The 23,486-nt window shown below is 41.0% G+C and overlaps 2 protein-coding genes and 1 long non-coding RNA gene across 3 annotated transcripts; 2 read left to right on the top strand and 1 right to left on the bottom strand.

Moving 5' to 3' along the window:
* The first annotated feature begins 5,497 nt into the window (after positions 1-5,497).
* On the top strand, positions 5,498-11,402 carry LOC133126633 (arf-GAP with SH3 domain, ANK repeat and PH domain-containing protein 1-like). Its single transcript, XM_061238974.1, has 5 exons — positions 5,498-5,524; positions 6,400-6,418; positions 6,818-7,311; positions 8,261-8,383; positions 8,757-11,402. The coding sequence occupies exons 1-5, from the start codon at positions 5,498-5,500 to the stop codon at positions 8,829-8,831; spliced, it is 738 nt and encodes a 245-aa protein (XP_061094958.1). The 3' UTR covers positions 8,832-11,402.
* A 573-nt stretch (positions 11,403-11,975) lies between these two features.
* On the bottom strand, positions 11,976-13,990 carry LOC133125877 (elongation factor 1-alpha 2-like). Its single transcript, XM_061237575.1, has 4 exons — positions 13,678-13,990; positions 12,793-12,943; positions 12,502-12,616; positions 11,976-12,284 (listed from the first exon to the last, which is right to left on the bottom strand). The coding sequence occupies exons 1-3, from the start codon at positions 13,819-13,821 to the stop codon at positions 12,525-12,527; spliced, it is 387 nt and encodes a 128-aa protein (XP_061093559.1). The 5' UTR covers positions 13,822-13,990; the 3' UTR covers positions 11,976-12,284; positions 12,502-12,524.
* A 244-nt stretch (positions 13,991-14,234) lies between these two features.
* On the top strand, positions 14,235-19,331 carry LOC133125878 (uncharacterized). Its single transcript, XR_009708478.1, has 2 exons — positions 14,235-14,936; positions 18,036-19,331. It is a non-coding gene; the product is annotated as an uncharacterized LOC133125878 (long non-coding RNA).
* The last annotated feature ends 4,155 nt before the right edge of the window (positions 19,332-23,486 follow it).

The following is a 23,486-nucleotide window of genomic DNA, read 5'->3' as shown; positions in this document are numbered from 1 at the left end:
AGGCTACTTGCCAGCCACAATATCACTGCTTCTAATATTACATGACGGATTTTATTTGATAGTTCAGGTGTACCATGAAGTATAACGAACCGATCAAACATCACATAGGCCATGCCCGTTAATTCCATAGGCAGGTCATTCTTAGAAAAAAAGATAGGCTATAAACGGAGAAGGAAAGTAACGCTACGCCATATGTCTTATTTACATCCTTATTTACCAGCAATGTTAGCGCGTTTTCTTTCCACTTACGCACGGCATCTAGCTATTCCTTTTATAGTTATCGCCTGCTGTGCCTGAACCGGTCTAACACAATGACGCTTAGACTTGGCCAACGCGGAAACTGCAGACAGCTGAAAGAAGCACCACACCAAAGCTCTCTATTGCCAGCTTGCGTGATATCCACATAGCGGCTGCCTATTTCCATATCTGCTCGGAAAGATTCTAACACCCAAGGTACAGTATGCGGTCTTAATGTTGTTTTATTTTAGGATGGTATTTTTGAATTTCCCTTGTGTATTCCCAGATTCTCCATTACAATCAACCGTGCTAAATGTAATTTGCCTACTGCTAAACTACTGTATGGGAATAATGTATGTAGCCTATGTTATTAGACTGCGGGCTGATCCGTGATAACGGTATTATTTCACACCACACCGCTCCACACCAAAGAATGATTGCCGAATTTGGAATTTCAGTCGAATTTGAATGTCATCCGCTCTGCATGCCCACTGTTTGCAATTATTTTTAAATAAAAGAAAAGGGCGCAGCATCTCCAGGTGCGCATGATTTCGTCTCCGCTTTCTAGCTTTTAGCTAATGTGTTATACTTCCCATGTAGCAGCCGTACTAGCCGTATGTATTCTCTGCTGCATGCAGCAACAGGCAATAGATTAAAGCTCAAAAGAACTTAATCTTAAAAATGTTGTGTCGCTCCATCTTTTTAAACTTGCAGAGATTACGTCGAGACTCCAGTAATTGGGGAAATGCGAGTAAAATATATATTCTAATGAATGTTAAATATAGCTACGTACTTTCAACAAACGCCTGCTTTTCTCGTGGCATGTCGATGCAGTATTAATTTCCTACACGTCGATTCATTTTCGATTGATTTATTATTATGTAAAAGTAGCCTATAGGACGTTTGATTTCGGCAGTAACCCGAGCACGTGAAGTATATCAAGTGAACCTACAGGTATTGATTAATCATTTGATCTTAGTTTACAGACGAAGTAACGTGTTTGCAACATTTGATTCTAGAACAGATAAAAGTTCAATTCTGGCATATCCTATCGTGCTGCAAATAATACACCATTTTAAGTCCTGTAAGTTCAGGCATTTTCAAAAATGCAGTTTTTTGGGGGAAAAAACACTCCAATCAACGGAAATGCTGAATAGTATTGCAATGGCGTAAATGTCAGGGTAAATTATAAGGGCTATCGGTCCCAGAAGTGCATCCCTGTGCATTACTGACTACAACCAAAGTAATTACCCTTTATAAAGGGCAATGTCGGCTTACAGTGCAGACCTGCTTAGTCATCATGGATTGATGTTTTGCATTACAACCCCTTTTACAGAAAACGGGTGTAATGATAATCATTCTATATCTTCTGTCCATATGTTTTCCTTTTCAAATCCAAATGTGACCATAGATTAATTGCAGTGTGAACCTCTTGGTTGTATCTGCTTCTTATAAACTCTGTTTTGATTCCACATGTTGGTATTTTACTCTCCTCCGACTCAGAGAAAGTGAAACAATCAGAGCCTTGCAGATGTGAAATAGCCATGCGGTGTCAGTGCACTGTATTATTCATGTGTCCGCTTTGAGACAAAAAACAAACTGTTAATTGATGGCTTGGTAGAATTTGAATATGGGAAGATGTAAATGTGAAATTTTTCATCTGGGTTCAGATATACCCTGAGTCTTGTTTACCATAGGTTTAGTCTATGCAGGCACACACAGACACACACAGACACACGCACACAGTCAGAGCGCATGTTTGATCATAGATTTCAGTGCATTTACACTCATTAAAGGGATAATTGCGAGGTAGTGCATCGTTTACTAGTAATCAATCCTCAAAATGGGTGTTTCGTTGCTAAGAAATTGAGATTTCAGTGATGAAAGTAGCTGGTGAATAACTCTAGTAATGAAGCTTACCGTTCCACATGCGGGAAGCAGATTTTTCAGGAATGCAGAGATTAAACAATGCTGCTGCCGCTGTCGGCTGGAGAATACTGTGAGAGACACCAACGTGAAGGTACAGCATAGCCTGACTGTGGGAGGAAAACTGGGACACCAGTAAGGGCGTGTGACTATGACGCTAGGGTCCTCACATTGTGCGTAGAAATCATCTATCTAGTATATTCTGTATCGAAACCACCCTTTAGCTCATGAGCAGCACTATTAGGATTGGAGTATATGCCCATTATACCTGGCTAATCCTACTGTATATAGCCATTTTAGTTTTTGTTGTCCAGCAGCTTTGGAAACATAATAGGAGTGATGTAATATCTATAACATCAAGTAGAGAAGTTGTGAGATTAATTTATGTGTGTCAATTAATGCTTGTGAAAATTAACTCTGCTAGTTAAGCCCTGAGTATTATGTGTTGCAAATGTATACTATTTGACCTTGTCCTGTATTAATGTAGAATGGTAATGAACTAAAAACAGTAAGTAGTGTTATCACCATGCCCAAGCTGTTTCCAAAATCATCGCATATAGAATGAACAACAATTTGATCAATTTGTTTCAATCGCTTATCACTCCATATTCACGCTGATTTACAGGGTTTATATTCCGTCCAAATATTTTGTAATCAAACCATACAGCTGGGTTTTTACTGGTAGTTACAGCGTGGTACCTGTTCAAAGTCTCTTCAGTATGTAGCTGTCTGTAGCCACCTCTTTGAGCTACTATGATATCCCCTTATTGCAATTATTACCATAGTGCATTGCAGCATTTCCCAGCTGGCCTCAATCCTTCATACTAGGGAAGCACTATCATGTCACCTTGACTGTGGAGAACAGGGTATTTGGTTCATAAGCCTAACCAGAAAACATGACTTCCTGTTTCGCACTTCCTGTTCTTGCTTTGAGCTTTCCAGACATGCACCACATTGCAGAAAGGAAAGAGATTTCATTTCACTTAAAATACAGAGCAGGGACACAGGTTGTAACACCATCTTCCAAGGCTCTTCTTCCTTCCTTTTTTGTGATGATAACAAGCAAATTACCGCTATGTATGTGTCAATTGGCTTACCTCTGGATGACCAGAAACTATCAAACTAATAATAATCTGTAATTAAGTAATATAACAACATGTAAAAAGCAACAGGATTTTTGACAATGTAAAAAGTATTTGTTGTTTTACCCTTTAGCCTATGTGTTGATGCAGTAGCAAATAAAAACTTTGGAGATATCTGTACAAAGAATCGTCAAACATGAAAAGTACTATTATCATAACTATACAGAATCACTATAATGTCTGTTGGACATTTGTATTTGTATGCCGGCCCTGGTTAATGGAAATAGTCCCTACTTTTTTACAGACTAGAAACTTCAACCTGGCATCCTGCAACTCCCCTGGAACAGGGAAAATTACTGTCATATGCAGTGTCAATGAACTATGACCCTGGGGCTTCTCAGGGTTTTGACTAATGGCCTTTTTTTGGATTAAAGTGCAAGGTGGTGACAAGCATTTGTCCTGAGAAATAGCAGCTCAGGTAATTTTGCCTCCATGAATCAGTGAAAAATGAAACTTTATTATTATGTTACTCTAGGTTCGTCATGTTGTTTAGTTTGTTTCTTGTTACGATTAATTTTCTTGTCATGTCTAGTTATGTTTCGTTACGATTATTTTACCTTGTTATGTTGAGTGGTTATCGTCTTAGTTCGTTTAGTGTTATGTTTTGATTTATGTTTATTGTTACGCAGACTGGTCGTTGTTTAAACATACACTTTTACATGTCTTTCCGCAAACCTTGCGTTCCGGCTTTCTCTCTCTCTCTTTCTGTCACTCACACCCTAATTGTTTCTATTTGTCTATTTACTAAAACTACGAATGCTAGATCAGGATTGGGTAAAACTAACAGACTAATCATGTGTTCATGTTATCTTACGTTTCTTGTGCATGTCATTTACTAATTTACTAATGCTAGGGCAGGATAGGTTTATTACTAACGATTACTAATTACCTTGTTAAACTTGTCATCCATCGCACCTGTTTTCCATTCCCTTGCTGCTCTCTAACTAATTGTCTACACCTGCATTTATAGCCCAGTCGCACTTCTGTTTGTTGCGAAATTGTCTGCCTCTTGTCCGTCAAAGCAACGCTTGAGCATTATTCCCATTGATTACACTTTAAGATCAAGCCTGTTTATCGACCACTGTTTATTGATTTCTGTTTCGTTGACCATCGCTTGTTTTTGACCTTGTCCTCGCCTACTGTTTTTGTACCTTTGCCTCGCTGTTTGTTTTATGGTTTCGACTTCTGCATCGCCCTCGACTACGACTCTGCCTGCCGCCCGCCTGTACTTCTGCCCCACTGACAGCTCTCCTGCTACCGGACCTCCCTGCACGTCTACCGACTACGAGTTTGCCTCTTCCCTCGGCACCGTGCTTTCTGATTATTTATTGTTTTATTGGCTGGATCTACGTGTATGGACTTTACTTGTTTTGACTACGCTCCTGGGATTCGTCCCGAATAAAGCCCTGACGCGACTCTATTTTACTATTGTTTCTGAGTCGTGCATTTTGGGTCCAACCCCCACGCACCCGTCTCAAATACTATATAATACTATAACACTGCTGTCATTAAATGATTACTTGCTTTTTTCATGATGCCACCTTTGACCATTTGTTCTTACTTTTTTTCTACAAGTGAAAGTGAAACTATTTCTGCCTTCTAACCTTAGCAATTTATCCGTCATAAATTTGGACCCAAAACCAAGATCAAATTGAAGTAATATCTCTTCTGAGCTGAGTGGTGGCAGTGCCAGAAACACTGGTTCAGCAGTTTCCCCTTGTTTTCTGATTCACCCTTCTGTTTGCCTTGTACAGTCTAAACGAATGAAACGCCAAACAAAAGTGACCTTTTCTATGCTGCCTCTTGGACACAGAACAAACATGTTTTGCCACCATACATGGGAGTTTCACACAAACACAGGGCATGCTGTCTCCATAGACACAGATGTTGTCAGCCACGATTGGCCTTTGTTGCCTCAACCTACCAGTATCATTTTCTGTTGTTGATGGAAAAATACTCTTTTGAGAAAGTTCAGGCTACCTGTGACATCTACAGTCATAATACATGCTGGAGTTTTGTTTGTGAGGTTCAAAATCCTTTGAGTCTCCAGGCGTCAGTTAAGGCTTGTCTCTATGGAAGAGATTGATCAGATCTGTTCCAGTTTTCTGCAATGGTTAAACTGTGATGTAGGAAATAGGGGGTGAACATACCTTAAAGCCCCTCCTCCTTTAGCTTGGAACACCATCTGCAATATGGGAGCAGTTTCTGTGCTACAGAAGGTATTATTCCCCACTCCTGTGTTCTCATGGTGAAAACGGTTTATATCCAAAGTACTTTCTAGCCTTGGGTGCCTTCAGTCACCCCCACCCACCACTGCCAGGAAGACATTAATTATGTACTGTTTTTAAGCCAGTCCCCAACTGAGGACGGTAAAATGGGATGATTTTGGTACAGCAATGTTGGCAGGGAAAATAGAGACATCAGTTCTTTTTTAAGCATAGTACTGATGCAAACAAACATCTACGCAAATATTTATGTAGAGATGTACTGTGGTGTGAAAAAGTGTTTGTCCCCTTCCTGATTTCTAATTTTTTTGCATGTTTGTCACACTTAAGTGTTTCAGATCATCAAACAAATTTAAATATTAGTCAAAGACAACACAAGTAAACACAAAATGCAGTTTTTAAATGAAGGTTTTTATTATTAAGGGAGAAAAAAAAATCCAAACCTACTTGGCCCTGTGTGAAAAAGTGATTGCCCCCCCTGTTAAAACATAACTGTGGTTTATCAAACCTGAGTTCAATTTCTCTAGCCACACCCAGGCCTGATTACTGCCACACCTGTTCTCAATCAAAAAATCACTTAAATCAGACCTGCCTGACAAAGTGAAGTAGACCAAATGATCCTCAAAAGCTAGACATCATGCCGAAGAAAGAAATTCAGGAACAAATGAGAAAGAAATGAATTGAGATCTATCAGTCTGGAAAAGGTTATAAAGCCATTTCTAAAGCTTTGGGACTCCAGTGAACCACAGTGAGAGCCATTATCCACAAATGGCGAAAACATGGAACAGTGGTGAACCTTCCCAGGAGTGGCCGGCCGACCAAAATTACCCCAAGAGCGCAGCGAAGACTCATCCAAGAGGTCACAAAAGACCAAACTACCACAAAAAGGTAGGTCCCAGCTAGGGAGAGTTCTATCGTCATCTGAAACGCTATCAGTAGGGCAATGTTCCCCTCTTCACCTTGAATGGTGCTTCTTATTACATCTCGCTGTATGGCTTACAGCAAGGCTCATCAAATCTGGCCCTTGCATTCCAAATCCAGCCATGGCTTTCTTGTCTCCAGGGTAACTGAACAATTAGTGCTACTGTCTTCACACCTGAATCCCATGTAAAGGAAGAGTGTAAAACCAACAGTTATCTGCCATGAAGGACCATGTTTTTATTATCCTTGCCATACAGCAAATGTCTATAATGGGAGTGAAGCTCATTTGGGTGGGAAAAAGATTTTACGATATGGCTGTTAAATACAAATATCTTCACAGTGCTTTTCCTTATTCCTATTCCTTAGTGGCACTACGGAAGATTGACACCATTCATCACCCCTCTATAGACAAGCCCAGTCAGCCCCTTGAGTTGTTCCAGAAGTCTCCCCAGACTACTGAGACTCCTCACAAGGCTCCACTTCCAGAAAAGCCCTACCTGGTAGAATTACGACCAAAGCCCCAGGCCTCAGACTTGCCCCCAAAGCCGGGAGAACTGCCTCCGAAACCCCAGCTGTCTGACCTTCCCCCGAAACCCCAATTCACCGACCTTCCACCCAAGCCTCAAATCAAGGACCTCCCGCCTAAGCCCCAACTCTCAGACATTCCTCCTAAACCACCGGTGACCGACCCTGTCCAGAGGCCGCCCTCCGGTGAGGTGACGCCAAAACTGCAGCCCCCCGACACATTAGCCTCCAACCAGCAGGGGGAACTGGTGCCCAAACAGCCCAGTGAGGACACCAATGGCACCCCACCCAGTGCCACTGAGATGCCTGTTCCACTGCCCCGGAAGATCAATACAGTGAGTAGCGGTGACTGCCTCAAGTCTGTTTTGAGGAAGATGCAAAGCATGGACCTATTTCACCTGAAGAGCTACAATTGGTTATGTTCCCCAGTCCTATTCAAATGGTTAATACTCACAGAACAGGAGAAATTACTAATTGAAACAATGGCATAAACAATGGCGTATTTGTCATCAGCAGGTTTTTAGATTTTCGAGATCAGGGGTATCCAATCTTATCTGAAAAAGGCCGATGTGGGTGAAAGTGTTTGTGTTAGCCCAGCACTAATACACCTGGTTCTACTTAACAAGGTCTGGATTGAAGACCATGATTGGATAATTAGTTGAATCAGGTGTCGTAATAGTAGGCCAAAACAAAACCATTATACCCATAACCCATGACTGGACACCCCTGGCATGTATATCACAAAGCAGGACTACTGAATTACTGGATAAGTTCTCCGAACAGCTGTTTTTACTTTAGTCCTTGTTCCAGGTTTTACTTGGTGAACTTATCCAGCTAACTTAGTAGTCCATTTGTGATATACCCCCCAGGCCTAGATGAACCCCTACAGATAAGATCCATTATTATGTTTTTACTATTGTGTTATGTTCTGTGCGCATGGGTGGTCTGACTACTAGGGATGAGCAGTGCTTGAAAAGATATTAGTGAGCATAAGTTTCCCATTTGTCAGCCTGGTCTTTCTTATCGAATTTCCCATGAACGACAGTTATAAATGGTCCCGTAACACAGTACAAGAGCAGAGGTGGAAAGTCTCGGGTAGTAATTCTGATTCTTCCAGCCATGGACTGGACTTCCAGCCAACTGATTTTGTGATTTAGTTCTACCTCCTTGCTGAAGAGTTGTGTTAACTAGCAAATACAGGTGATTGGAACAAAATGCAGGGGACTTTCTGAACCCAGATTTTCCACGTCTGTAAAAGAGCTGGGCGTTTGTGCATTCACCCAGGGGAAGAACAAAGTGAGACGGGTGAAGACCATCTATGACTGCCAGGCGGACAACGACGACGAGCTCACTTTCGTGGAGGGGGAGGTGATCATCGTCATGGGAGAGGAGGACCAGGAGTGGTGGGTAAGTTTGTCGCCATGGCAACCGTTTCTGTGACTACCATCAGCTTCTGTGTGGCGTGGGATTTCCGAGGCGTTTTCTACAGCAGAAACGTATATCGACTAATACCCAAAATAAATAAAAAACAATCTAGAAATTGGGCCTGTGTGCTCTTGTACTGTCCCAAAGAATAGTTTTCCAGAGTGCAAAAAATGTGTGAAACATGTGAAATCGCATGGGCTTGCAGCATTATCAGTCAGGTTTCCCTCACATGATACATACAGTATCTACTCATTTTCGTTGCAGTTGAAGTCACATTCTAGATTTAGTTAGTCCAGCCTGTTAGTCTAGTGATTTACTGATCAAAAGTCCTTTTCACATTTCTTTTCTGTCGCAGATTGGACACATTGAAGGGCACCCGGAGAGAAAGGGGGTGTTCCCCATGTCTTTTGTGCACATTCTGTCTGACTGATTGGAGGACGGACAGGCGTGAGGCCCCCCTCCTTCCTGCACAAGCTCCGCCCCTCTGGCCTCATGCGACAGTGAGGACACTGCCTCTGTACATAGCTACTGTTACAGCCAGAATCTAAATGGACACAAATCAAGGAAGAGCCCTATGTCGGTTCATCTCAGCTTAGGGATGAATTACATATGTATTGTAAATAAACGGTGTTATCCTGCCTTTACCAGTATTATAATAGCCATGGAACCTGGCACGTCTTACTGGGTTTGCTGTAGCTATCCTCGGAGTCTAGCACTTAACATCTCAGTCTAAGCTGCCACTGTATGTATGCGTATATACATTGTATGTACATATGTATGTATATATGTGCACACTTCAGTACATATACATACATGTATGTGTGCATACACATGTGTTTTTACAGTGCTGTGAAAAAGTGTTTACCCCCTTCCTGATTTCCGATGATTGCATATTTGTCACACGGAATTGTTTCAGATCTTTAGACAAAATGTAATATTAGGCAAAGGGAACCTGAAAATGTGTTTTTTTACTTACTATTTCATTTGTTTAATGAAAATGGTTATCAAACACCCAAATCATCCCTGTGAAAAATGAAACTGGTTGCACCACCTTTCAAAATTTTAATATTAGTCTTTCTCATCTCTGAGATTCCTAGCCCACACTTGTCTGAAGAACTGCATTAATATAGGTAGGTTTTTGAGCATAAAGCACTTGTTTCAGGTCCTACCACAACTTTGGCAAAGCCATTTCTGAGGATCTGGGGCTCCACCAAACCACAGTGAGAGCCATCACCCATTAGCCATTATTGAAAACTTAAAGAGGATGCTCAGTGTGACAAATATGCAATAATAGAGGAAATCAGGAAAGAGGGAATACCTTTTCACGGCACTGTACATACAGTTACCTCTGGTGATTTATCCTAAGGCAAACTTGTTCAAATCATATCTGTATTAGCTTAAATGTTTATTGGTGTTATCGCCTCTTCTATTCCTGGAAACATTGCAAGATCAGGAGAGTTAACTACACAAGGAATAGATTATTTAATCAATCCTCACTTCTCTCCCTGTGGAGACGCACAGAAAAGACAATGCAACAACTTTTAGTTTTTTACTTCGTACAATTGCACGTCCAAGGATGAAATATATATTAATTGAACGGATTCCTAAAACTTGCTTGCTTACCGTTAGGAGAGTTGTAGTTCGGTATCTGTATGTTCCAATGGCAGGCGACAGCAATCAACTTTAATCTGATGGGTGTCCTTCAAGCATCAAGCTTCAAAGGGTCTCCCCAGAGATTGCTAATAGTTTTTTTTCTCATAATCACACCCCATACCTGTAGCAGTAGTGGTGCTGTTCCTTTTAAGTGTCTACATAATTTTGTTTGCAGATGTTTTTATAATTTTTTTAATTGTCAAAACTGGGACCATAACCCAAGGAAACAACTGCTGTCTCCTGGTAGTATGAGTGGGGGGTTTACTTGGTACGTTCCACTGGGGTCCCTCCTGACAGAACGAATGAAGGCATGGGACTCTAACACCTCACCTCCCCCCAACTTATCATGCAGTCTTGGACCAGTCCTTGGGATCATCCCCATCTGCTAGATGCTTGAAGCTATACTTGTATATTCATAAAACACAGGCATTGAGAAAAACACAATCCCAGCATGCAGTCTACTCAAGGTTCAAGACTTTCTTTGTGATATATCAAACTGGAATTATTTTTATGTTTTTAATTTCTCCTAGAAGTGTCAGGAGTGACTGATGAAGGTATTAACATGAACCAAACTCTCGTTGTTCCTCATTAGCCATTGTGTTTTGTTTAACAGTGCAGGGAGTAGAGGAATTTACGTTAGATATTAAGTCTTTAATGTATTAAGACAGTGTATTACTATATGAATGCTTCCTGTATGTAGTATATTTAAAGTTCATGGTCAGATACATTGATTTTGGTTCATATGCACCATATGATATGCATACATACAGTCACACATATACACGTGTGTATCTGTGTGTATGTAAATCCATCTGCAAGTGTGTGACCACTCATTTATCCAAGTATCGGAAATCATTTTTATGTAGGGTGTAATTTGTCCAGTAGTCGTAACAAGAGCTTGACAGCATACTTTCAGTAAACAAATAATAAGAGTAATGCATTTCAATACTTCTGCTCGTAATTCTCTGATTGAGTTTGTGTACATGTTTAAATTTGACCTACATTGATAGTTAATGACGAGAACAAGAGTGCAATTGTAGTTTAGTGAATATTTATTTCATCCAGAATTTGAAGCAGCCAAGGGGAGAGGATGTGTTGACCTGGTCACCGGTTTCAATGTAAGTCTGCACAAAAAGTGATCTGTTACATGCCTCTGAATATGCTTATAAATGGCATTGCCGTTCCTATTTTTACATATTTAATTGTGAGAAATAACTGGACTTAGATGTAAACCTTAATTTTTTATTTTCCATTCCTTCACCCACCCCAGTTCCTGTGTATTAGTTCTGTCTGAAGTCAGGAGTTCCACCCAATCATTCCATTTTTATTAAAGGTATTACATTTGAAATGCAGCAGTCTCATTTGTTGGCGTTTGAATGGGATTTGATTCCATGCAGTATTGCACAACAGTTTCAGTTGGTACATCCACACACATTGTAGAAATACTTTCCCAAAGTTAAGTGGTACACTGCTGGAACTAAGGATTCATAACATTTCTGTAGTGGGCAATTTCATACTAAGCACATTTCCATTCATTCAAGTTAATCGCTACACAAACAAGATTCAGTACATTAGGTCATCCCCAAACAGCCCATGAAGTATTGCCCCATCCTGAATACATAAGAGCACAATCTTTGGATTCTATTAATTTAATAGACTTTTCCCATTTATGGTTCACATTAGTCAACTCATGAGCCAAGACTGAGAAGGTTCTGTGTTTGGAGTATTTGAGCTTCCAAGGTGAATGGGCTCCAAGCACATTTAAATTTAGCTTTTTCAGACCAAGTGTTTTTGTATAACTTTGTATACATTTAGTGCCCTATAGACATGACAAACTCATGTTAGAACATTCTAATTCTCAGCTCACAAACTACCCAAAGAAGCAGTGTTTGAGTCAACGATCCAAGAGAAGGACAGCACATTAGTTTTGCACAGCTTTTATTCCATGAAGCTTTCAGCATAACATTTCACCAACTGAGCAGTAAATCAGGACCCTTGGAAAAATAGTAAACAAAAAACAGTGCTTTCTTGTAAAGCGGTCCAACACCAACAAAGGTTAACTTAAACTTTTATGTTAGGCATTCTTGATTGCTGTGCAACATTATACAAGCAGTTCATTTTAGGCTTTGGGCTTTCTGTGCAGTCTTCTTTGGGCATTGATCAGTTTTATTCACGGATTTGATGACACCAACTGCTACGGTCTGCTTCAAGTCCCGGGCAGCAAAGCGTCCTGAGGGAGGCGCAAGAGCATAGGATTAATGGGGCGAACAGGATGCACAATCAGGTTTGTAAAACTGAAAACGCCTACAAATCCATGTTTCGTCCAGAGCTCAACTGAAAATGCAGCTTAGCAATGACAAGCATAGGCGGGGTTGGATTACGAGCACAAGGAGTCAAGCCTGACCAAATTGCCTTTGCATTGCACAGTACAATAGGATACAACCTACTAGGTCAGGTTTCCGCAAGCCCCCTAGACCACAAGCAGTGCAGTTGATGGGGTCAACCGCATGCCAGGCTTCAGCACGCCAGTCTCAATCTTCCCCACAGGAACAGTGCCCACACCTGCATTTGGAACAGCAGAAAAGCAAATGCAACAGATCATTGAACCAGAACCACCCCTCCCCCCCACCCACTTACAGCAGTCTGCCACAAGTGACAATTTTAAAATAGGTTCAATGTCCATACTTTCCATTCCAGAAAATCTCTTCCCTAGAGTTCCAGAGAAAAGAGGGTCTCACCTCCAATCTTGTAAACGTCTTGCAGGGGCAGACGGAGGGGCTTGTTTACAGTCCGTACAGGGGGAGAAATGGAGTCCAGGACCTTCAGCAATGTTCTACCATTAGCATTCCCTTCCCTTCTTTTGATTTTCCACCCTTTGAACCAGGGCATCTATGGATGGGAGGGACAAGGTATTCCCGTGCAATTATGCTTTGAATAGAAAGTACAATGGCAAAGTGAGACTACTTGCATCAATCGAGCTCCTGGAACCTGGGCAAACTACGTTAGTCCTAAAAGTTTCTTTGCAAGCATACCTTAGGAGAAGGAGCCAGCATATTAGCACACCAACTGGCAAACTACGCTTAACTAGCCGGGAGCGTGTCTATGTTCCCACAGCTCTATGTTGCCACAGCCCTATGTTCCCACAGCTCTATGTTCAGTTGACTTCACACTCAGCAGGCTGCTTGCATGGGACCTGAAGAAATCCAGTGTATGTTTGTGCAATTTAGACACAGTACACGTTCAATTATCTATAAGTTTTTAATGAACAAGCAAACAAGCGAAATAAGAAAAAAAAAAAATACACTATTCATGCAGTTCACTTAAAACTGGAAAGGGCTCTACATCAGTACTTTTCAACCTTTTATGTGCCAGGAACAGGCATCTGCAAGTGCTGTCCTTTGAGGACTATTTTGACATCTAAATATATAAAGTTCCGTTTACACGATCAATAATAAACAATTAATTTTGAAAAAAAATTAAATCTTAGAAATGTGGGAACATAGGGCTGTGGGAACTTAGGGATGACCCCAACTAGTCACTTCGAACGAAGTTAAGCGCACATTTTTTCCCCCCAAACGGATTTGCGCCACCAGACATAGTTCTCGTACGGGTAGGCTACTTACCTGTGCTGCAGCCTTCTCAAATTTCTCGATGGTTCTTGGATCCACGCCACCACATTTATAAACGAGGTGACCTGTTGTCGTGGATTTGCCACTATCCACATGGCCAATTATTACTACGTTTATGCGTGTTGTTTCTGTAGGCATTTTTCAATAATATAGGTGCACGCGCTAAACGGCTACCACAAAAAAGATATTGTGTATGCTAGATGGGAGCTTTGAGACCGCAACAATTTTCCTCTTTCGCTTTTGAAAAAGAATCAAGTGAGCGCTGCAAGACGCTTATAAAGTTTCAAACCAATTAATGAAAGGCGAGCATAGGCTATACCGGTTCCTTTGATTAAACTCCGGTGTACTAATCGCGATGCTCATTAGGGACAGTCTAATAAATACAAAATCATCTCTATTGCCTAGCATAATTAAACGCACACTTATCAATGAACTGGAACATTCCCTATTTAGGTTATGCTAAGTTATTTTAACTAGGGGAACACGCACTTCCTTCGAATACACGTGCAGCCACCCCAGATTTAATATTTTAATGACTCGATCATGGGACACTTTGTGAACGGTGTAATTTTCAATCATCTTACAAAATATACTTCTTCTTTTTTTTTAAGATGATACATTCCTTAAGTGATGCAAAAGACAAAAGAGAAGGCTATTCTAAAATCCGTCTTATATTTGAATCACTGTGGTCTGTCATAGAAAAATCAAAATGGTTATTAATAGAAAAATAAGATGTAGCCGGTGTTGCAAACAGGACAGCCTACTATAGTCTACACAATGCAGCCAACTCCGTTGCTGATAGGCTACTTGCCAGCCACAATATCACTGCTTCTAATATTACATGACGGATTTTATTTGATAGTTCAGGTGTACCATGAAGTATAACGAACCGATCAAACATCACATAGGCCATGCCCGTTAATTCCATAGGCAGGTCATTCTTAGAAAAAAAGATAGGCTATAAACGGAGAAGGAAAGTAACGCTACGCCATATGTCTTATTTACATCCTTATTTACCAGCAATGTTAGCGCGTTTTCTTTCCACTTACGCACGGCATCTAGCTATTCCTTTTATAGTTATCGCCTGCTGTGCCTGAACCGGTCTAACACAATGACGCTTAGACTTGGCCAACGCGGAAACTGCAGACAGCTGAAAGAAGCACCACACCAAAGCTCTCTATTGCCAGCTTGCGTGATATCCACATAGCGGCTGCCTATTTCCATATCTGCTCGGAAAGATTCTAACACCCAAGGTACAGTATGCGGTCTTAATGTTGTTTTATTTTAGGATGGTATTTTTGAATTTCCCTTGTGTATTCCCAGATTCTCCATTACAATCAACCGTGCTAAATGTAATTTGCCTACTGCTAAACTACTGTATGGGAATAATGTATGTAGCCTATGTTATTAGACTGCGGGCTGATCCGTGATAACGGTATTATTTCACACCACACCGCTCCACACCAAAGAATGATTGCCGAATTTGGAATTTCAGTCGAATTTGAATGTCATCCGCTCTGCATGCCCACTGTTTGCAATTATTTTTAAATAAAAGAAAAGGGCGCAGCATCTCCAGGTGCGCATGATTTCGTCTCCGCTTTCTAGCTTTTAGCTAATGTGTTATACTTCCCATGTAGCAGCCGTACTAGCCGTATGTATTCTCTGCTGCATGCAGCAACAGGCAATAGATTAAAGCTCAAAAGAACTTAATCTTAAAAATGTTGTGTCGCTCCATCTTTTTAAACTTGCAGAGATTACGTCGAGACTCCAGTAATTGGGGAAATGCGAGTAAAATATATATTCTAATGAATGTTAAATATAGCTACGTACTTTCAACAAACGCCTGCTTTTCTCGTGGCATGTCGATGCAGTATTAATTTCCTACACGTCGATTCATTTTCGATTGATTTATTATTATGTAAAAGTAGCCTATAGGACGTTTGATTTCGGCAGTAACCCGAGCACGTGAAGTATATCAAGTGAACCTACAGGTATTGATTAATCATTTGATCTTAGTTTACAGACGAAGTAACGTGTTTGCAACATTTGATTCTAGAACAGATAAAAGTTCAATTCTGGCATATCCTATCGTGCTGCAAATAATACACCATTTTAAGTCCTGTAAGTTCAGGCATTTTCAAAAATGCAGTTTTTTGGGGGAAAAAACACTCCAATCAACGGAAATGCTGAATAGTATTGCAATGGCGTAAATGTCAGGGTAAATTATAAGGGCTATCGGTCCCAGAAGTGCATCCCTGTGCATTACTGACTACAACCAAAGTAATTACCCTTTATAAAGGGCAATGTCGGCGAACAGTGCAGACCTGCTTAGTCATCATGGATTGATGTTGTTTTGCATTACAACCCCTTTTACAGAAAACGGGTGTAATGATAATCATTCTATATCTTCTGTCCATATGTTTTCCTTTTCAAATCCAAATGTGACCATAGATTAATTGCAGTGTGAACCTCTTGGTTGTATCTGCTTCTTATAAACTCTGTTTTGATTCCACATGTTGGTATTTTACTCTCCTCCGACTCAGAGAAAGTGAAACAATCAGAGCCTTGCAGATGTGAAATAGCCATGCGGTGTCAGTGCACTGTATTATTCATGTGTCCGCTTTGAGACAAAAAACAAACTGTTAATTGATGGCTTGGTAGAATTTGAATATGGGAAGATGTAAATGTGAAATTTTTCATCTGGGTTCAGATATACCCTGAGTCTTGTTTACCATAGGTTTAGTCTATGCAGGCACACACAGACACACACACACACACGCACACAGTCAGAGCGCATGTTTGATCATAGATTTCAGTGCATTTACACTCATTAAAGGGATAATTGCGAGGTAGTGCATCGTTTACTAGTAATCAATCCTCAAAATGGGTGTTTCGTTGCTAAGAAATTGAGATTTCAGTGATGAAAGTAGCTGGTGAATAACTCTAGTAATGAAGCTTACCGTTCCACATGCGGGAAGCAGATTTTTCAGGAATGCAGAGATTAAACAATGCTGCTGCCGCTGTCGGCTGGAGAATACTGTGAGAGACATCAACGTGAAGGTACAGCATAGCCTGACTGTGGGAGGAAAACTGGGACACCAGTAAGGGCGTGTGACTATGACGCTAGGGTCCTCACATTGTGCGTAGAAATCATCTATCTAGTATATTCTGTATCGAAACCACCCTTTAGCTCATGAGCAGCACTATTAGGATTGGAGTATATGCCCATTATACCTGGCTAATCCTACTGTATATAGCCATTTTAGTTTTTGTTGTCCAGCAGCTTTGGAAACATAATAGGAGTGATGTAATATCTATAACATCAAGTAGAGCAGTTGTGAGATTAATTTATGTGTGTCAATTAATGCTTGTGAAAATTAACTCTGCTAGTTAAGCCCTGAGTATTATGTGTTGCAAATGTATACTATTTGACCTTGTCCTGTATTAATGTAGAATGGTAATGAACTAAAAACAGTAAGTAGTGTTATCACCATGCCCAAGCTGTTTCCAAAATCATCGCATATAGAATGAACAACAATTTGATCAATTTGTTTCAATCGCTTATCACTCCATATTCACGCTGATTTACAGGGTTTATATTCCGTCCAAATATTTTGTAATCAAACCATACAGCTGGGTTTTTACTGGTAGTTACAGCGTGGTACCTGTTCAAAGTCTCTTCAGTATGTAGCTGTCTGTAGCCACCTCTTTGAGCTACTATGATATCCCCTTATTGCAATTATTACCATAGTGCATTGCAGCATTTCCCAGCTGGCCTCAATCCTTCATACTAGGGAAGCACTATCATGTCACCTTGACTGTGGAGAACAGGGTATTTGGTTCATAAGCCTAACCAGAAAACATGACTTCCTGTTTCGCACTTCCTGTTCTTGCTTTGAGCTTTCCAGACATGCACCACATTGCAGAAAGGAAAGAGATTTCATTTCACTTAAAATACAGAGCAGGGACACAGGTTGTAACACCATCTTCCAAGGCTCTTCTTCCTTCCTTTTTTGTGATGATAACAAGCAAATTACCGCTATGTATGTGTCAATTGGCTTACCTCTGGATGACCAGAAACTATCAAACTAATAATAATCTGTAATTAAGTAATATAACAACATGTAAAAAGCAACAGGATTTTTGACAATGTAAAAAGTATTTGTTGTTTTACCCTTTAGCCTATGTGTTGATGCAGTAGCAAATAAAAACTTTGGAGATATCTGTACAAAGAATCGTCAAACATGAAAAGTACTATTATCATAACTATACAGAATCACTATAATGTCTGTTGGACATTTGTATTTGTATGCCGGCCCTGGTTAATGGAAATAGTCCCTACTTTTTTACAGACTAGAAACTTCAACCTGGCATCCTGCAACTCCCCTGGAACAGGGAAAATTACTGTCATATGCAGTGTCAATGAACTATGACCCTGGGGCTTCTCAGGGTTTTGACCAATGGCCTTTTTTTGGATTAAAGTGCAAGGTGGTGACAAGCATTTGTCCTGAGAAATAGCAGCTCAGGTAATTTTGCCTCCATGAATCAGTGAAAAATGAAACTTTATTATTATGTTACTCTAGGTTCGTCATGTTGTTTAGTTTGTTTCTTGTTACGATTAATTTTCTTGTCATGTCTAGTTATGTTTCGTTACGATTATTTTACCTTGTTATGTTGAGTGGTTATCGTCTTAGTTCGTTTAGTGTTATGTTTTGATTTATGTTTATTGTTACGCAGACTGGTCGTTGTTTAAACATACACTTTTACATGTCTTTCCGCAAACCTTGCGTTCCGGCTTTCTCTCTCTCTCTTTCTGTCACTCACACCCTAATTGTTTCTATTTGTCTATTTACTAAAACTACGAATGCTAGATCAGGATTGGGTAAAACTAACAGACTAATCATGTGTTCATGTTATCTTACGTTTCTTGTGCATGTCATTTACTAATTTACTAATGCTAGGGCAGGATAGGTTTATTACTAACGATTACTAATTACCTTGTTAAACTTGTCATCCATCGCACCTGTTTTCCATTCCCTTGCTGCTCTCTAACTAATTGTCTACACCTGCATTTATAGCCCAGTCGCACTTCTGTTTGTTGCGAAATTGTCTGCCTCTTGTCCGTCAAAGCAACGCTTGAGCATTATTCCCATTGATTACACTTTAAGATCAAGCCTGTTTATCGACCACTGTTTATTGATTTCTGTTTCGTTGACCATCGCTTGTTTTTGACCTTGTCCTCGCCTACTGTTTTTGTACCTTTGCCTCGCTGTTTGTTTTATGGTTTCGACTTCTGCATCGCCCTCGACTACGACTCTGCCTGCCGCCCGCCTGTACTTCTGCCCCACTGACAGCTCTCCTGCTACCGGACCTCCCTGCACGTCTACCGACTACGAGTTTGCCTCTTCCCTCGGCACCGTGCTTTCTGATTATTTATTGTTTTATTGGCTGGATCTACGTGTATGGACTTTACTTGTTTTGACTACGCTCCTGGGATTCGTCCCGAATAAAGCCCTGACGCGACTCTATTTTACTATTGTTTCTGAGTCGTGCATTTTGGGTCCAACCCCCACGCACCCGTCTCAAATACTATATAATACTATAACACTGCTGTCATTAAATGATTACTTGCTTTTTTCATGATGCCACCTTTGACCATTTGTTCTTACTTTTTTTCTACAAGTGAAAGTGAAACTATTTCTGCCTTCTAACCTTAGCAATTTATCCGTCATAAATTTGGACCCAAAACCAAGATCAAATTGAAGTAATATCTCTTCTGAGCTGAGTGGTGGCAGTGCCAGAAACACTGGTTCAGCAGTTTCCCCTTGTTTTCTGATTCACCCTTCTGTTTGCCTTGTACAGTCTAAACGAATGAAACGCCAAACAAAAGTGACCTTTTCTATGCTGCCTCTTGGACACAGAACAAACATGTTTTGCCACCATACATGGGAGTTTCACACAAACACAGGGCATGCTGTCTCCATAGACACAGATGTTGTCAGCCACGATTGGCCTTTGTTGCCTCAACCTACCAGTATCATTTTCTGTTGTTGATGGAAAAATACTCTTTTGAGAAAGTTCAGGCTACCTGTGACATCTACAGTCATAATACATGCTGGAGTTTTGTTTGTGAGGTTCAAAATCCTTTGAGTCTCCAGGCGTCAGTTAAGGCTTGTCTCTATGGAAGAGATTGATCAGATCTGTTCCAGTTTTCTGCAATGGTTAAACTGTGATGTAGGAAATAGGGGGTGAACATACCTTAAAGCCCCTCCTCCTTTAGCTTGGAACACCATCTGCAATATGGGAGCAGTTTCTGTGCTACAGAAGGTATTATTCCCCACTCCTGTGTTCTCATGGTGAAAACGGTTTATATCCAAAGTACTTTCTAGCCTTGGGTGCCTTCAGTCACCCCCACCCACCACTGCCAGGAAGACATTAATTATGTACTGTTTTTAAGCCAGTCCCCAACTGAGGACGGTAAAATGGGATGATTTTGGTACAGCAATGTTGGCAGGGAAAATAGAGACATCAGTTCTTTTTTAAGCATAGTACTGATGCAAACAAACATCTACGCAAATATTTATGTAGAGATGTACTGTGGTGTGAAAAAGTGTTTGTCCCCTTCCTGATTTCTAATTTTTTTGCATGTTTGTCACACTTAAGTGTTTCAGATCATCAAACAAATTTAAATATTAGTCAAAGACAACACAAGTAAACACAAAATGCAGTTTTTAAATGAAGGTTTTTATTATTAAGGGAGAAAAAAAAATCCAAACCTACTTGGCCCTGTGTGAAAAAGTGATTGCCCCCCCTGTTAAAACATAACTGTGGTTTATCAAACCTGAGTTCAATTTCTCTAGCCACACCCAGGCCTGATTACTGCCACACCTGTTCTCAATCAAAAAATCACTTAAATCGGACCTGCCTGACAAAGTGAAGTAGACCAAATGATCCTCAAAAGCTAGACATCATGCCGAAGAAAGAAATTCAGGAACAAATGAGAAAGAAATGAATTGAGATCTATCAGTCTGGAAAAGGTTATAAAGCCATTTCTAAAGCTTTGGGACTCCAGTGAACCACAGTGAGAGCCATTATCCACAAATGGCGAAAACATGGAACAGTGGTGCACCTTCCCAGGAGTGGCCGGCCGACCAAAATTACCCCAAGAGCGCAGCGAAGACTCATCCAAGAGGTCACAAAAGACCCCACAACAACATCCAAAGAACTGCAGGCCTCACTTGCCTCAGTTCAGGTCAATGTTCATGACTCCACCCTAAGAAAGAGACTGGGCAATAATGGCCTGCATGGCAGAGTTCCAAGACGAAAACCACTGCTGAGCAAAAAGAACATTAAGGCTCGTCTCAATTTTGCCAGAAAACATCTTGATGCTCCCCAAGACTTTTGGGAAAATACTCTGTGGTCTGACGAGACAAAAGTTGAAAATTTTGGAAGGTGTGTGTCCCATTACATCTGGCGTAAAAGTAACACCGCATTTCAGAAAAAGAACATCATAACAACAGTAAAATATGGTAGTGGTAGTGTGATGGTCTGGGGCTGTTTTGCTGCTTCAGGACCTGGAAGACTTGCTGTGATAAATGGAACCATGAATTCTGCTGTCTACCAAAAAATCCTGAAGTAGAATGTCCGGCCATCTGTTTGTGACCTCAAGCTGAAACGAACTTGGGTTCTGCAGCAGGACAATGATCCAAAACACACCAGCAAGTCCACCTCTGAATGGCTGAAGAAAAACAAAATGAAGACTGCCCTAGTCAAAGTCCTGACCTGAATCCTATTGAGATGCTGTGGCATGACCTAAAAAGGTGGTTCATGCTCGAAAACCCTCCAATGTGGCTGAATTAAGGCATTGCCCGCCCTCTGCCAGTTTTTCAGGTCAGCGAAACCACTCACCCCCATTTCACACGCCCGCAGGAAGGAAGGATGTTGAAATTCGAGTCATTTTCTCACAGATTCAGTGCCTTAACTGTCAGCCTGTTTGGCAACTCTGCGGCGGGAAGAATGAAGCGTGGGGGAGGTCACCATTTCTCCCAGATTGGTTTTTGACCTGCTTTTTGCAGCTGTTAGCAGTGAATGAACACACGCACACTTTTGGGGACTGAATGTATTTCTGACATGTCTGGGATATTTTAATCTCCTCAAACACGATAGACCGCAGGGGAAAATCCGTTGGGCTGTGCGATGACTCAGAGCCGGACGGAGCTGGGCGTTTTGGCAGGCTTGGAAGTCACCGCATGCAACGTACAGCCCTTTCTTTTCGCTCAGGTCAGCCTCAGAGATCAGACTCGGTCTCAACATTTTCCATACGGCCATGCTCGGTGTGTTGGAATAGATATCTGTCACTGAATTTAGCTCTAGGTAATGGCATATTTGCGTGCTACAACTGTCTTCACACCTTCACCAAATGTACTGTAGCATAGGTATAGTTCCCCAAAAAACACTTTTTCTAAAAATAAAATAAATAAAAAAGCCACTTCCAGGCTACACCCATGTGCGACATACCCCCAAATTCACATGCCCATAGGAAGGAAGAACAGAAATGTTGATGGCCATCTTTGGGGAGTGGAGGGGGATGGGGTGTCAACAGATCCCTCAGTTTATATATCCACCTGATTAGTTTGCACCTGCCTTTACCAGCTACCTGCAAGTGAATGAGCAATATCTTCAGTTGACAGGCTTTCCACCACACACGCACCGCACATTCATGCACACACACTCACCTACATGTTCTCTTAATTGTCTCATGATATAGTGTTTGACAGAGGAGAGAATGTAGCTAAATAGTAAATACAAAGGCAAAAAGGTTCAGTTCACAAAAGCTACTTTTATGATTTCAAGGTATAGTCCAATGAAGCAAATGGAGTAAAATTTCTCCATTGCCTGTATAATCACATTGCACTTGAGCAATAGTTTGTTAGAAACTCCCAAGAACTGATGTAATCAACAGAAATCTTCACACCAACCGCCAAAGTAATGTGTCACTGATGTGTCATGCACTACCTCCCAATTTACTGTGCAAATTTGGAAACAAAACTGCATTGTCAAGACGTGTTTTTCTTTAGACTTAAAAAATCCTTTGAGGGATGGACCTTGCAGCCAGGGCCGGCTCTTACGATTTTGTTGCCGTAACGGTGTCAGGGAGGACTGCAGGTGTGACATCATGTTTTGGTTGTTCCCCTCTGGAAGTTCGCTGGCCTAAATATGCAAAATCTCCATGAGCTGGGTCCTGGAAGTCAGCAGCTTGATTGAATTCACCTCTCTCACTTTTCCTGGTAAGAAACCAGCAATAGAAGAACCTTATCGCCCCTTTACAGTCTAGGTCACCATCTTGTGAAATACAGTACAACTGTTCTTTTGGCTCTTTACTCCAGCACATTTGAAATTAAACAATGCATATGGTGTTAAACTGTAGACTACATCAAGACTAGATACTGAAAGCTTTCTTATACCTGTACGGAAATGATTGAGTACACCTGACTTCATCTAATAAACAGTTGAGAAGCCAACTGTCCAATTACTTTTGGTCCCTTAAAATGGGATGTAAATGCCTTCAAATTACAAGTGACAGTATGCATTTTAACCAATTATTTAATTTCAAATCGAATGTGTGCAATGTACAGAGCCAAAAGAACAGAAATGGTACCATTGCTCAAATACTTACGGACTGCACTACAGGTGTATCCCTCTCTTTGCCCTCTGGGGCTCGGTATGGCAGATAGAAATCCGGAGGAAATGGATGTAGGCTTCCACTTCGCTGAGGGTCTGGCTGCCTGCCACAGGATATCACC

This window comes from Conger conger, chromosome 4 (genome assembly GCF_963514075.1).
Source record: "Conger conger chromosome 4, fConCon1.1, whole genome shotgun sequence".
In the NCBI taxonomy this organism is placed as follows: domain Eukaryota; kingdom Metazoa; phylum Chordata; class Actinopteri; order Anguilliformes; family Congridae; genus Conger; species Conger conger.
The sequence above is the reverse complement of the archived record's forward strand: the minus strand, read 5'-3'. Positions and strand labels throughout refer to the sequence as shown.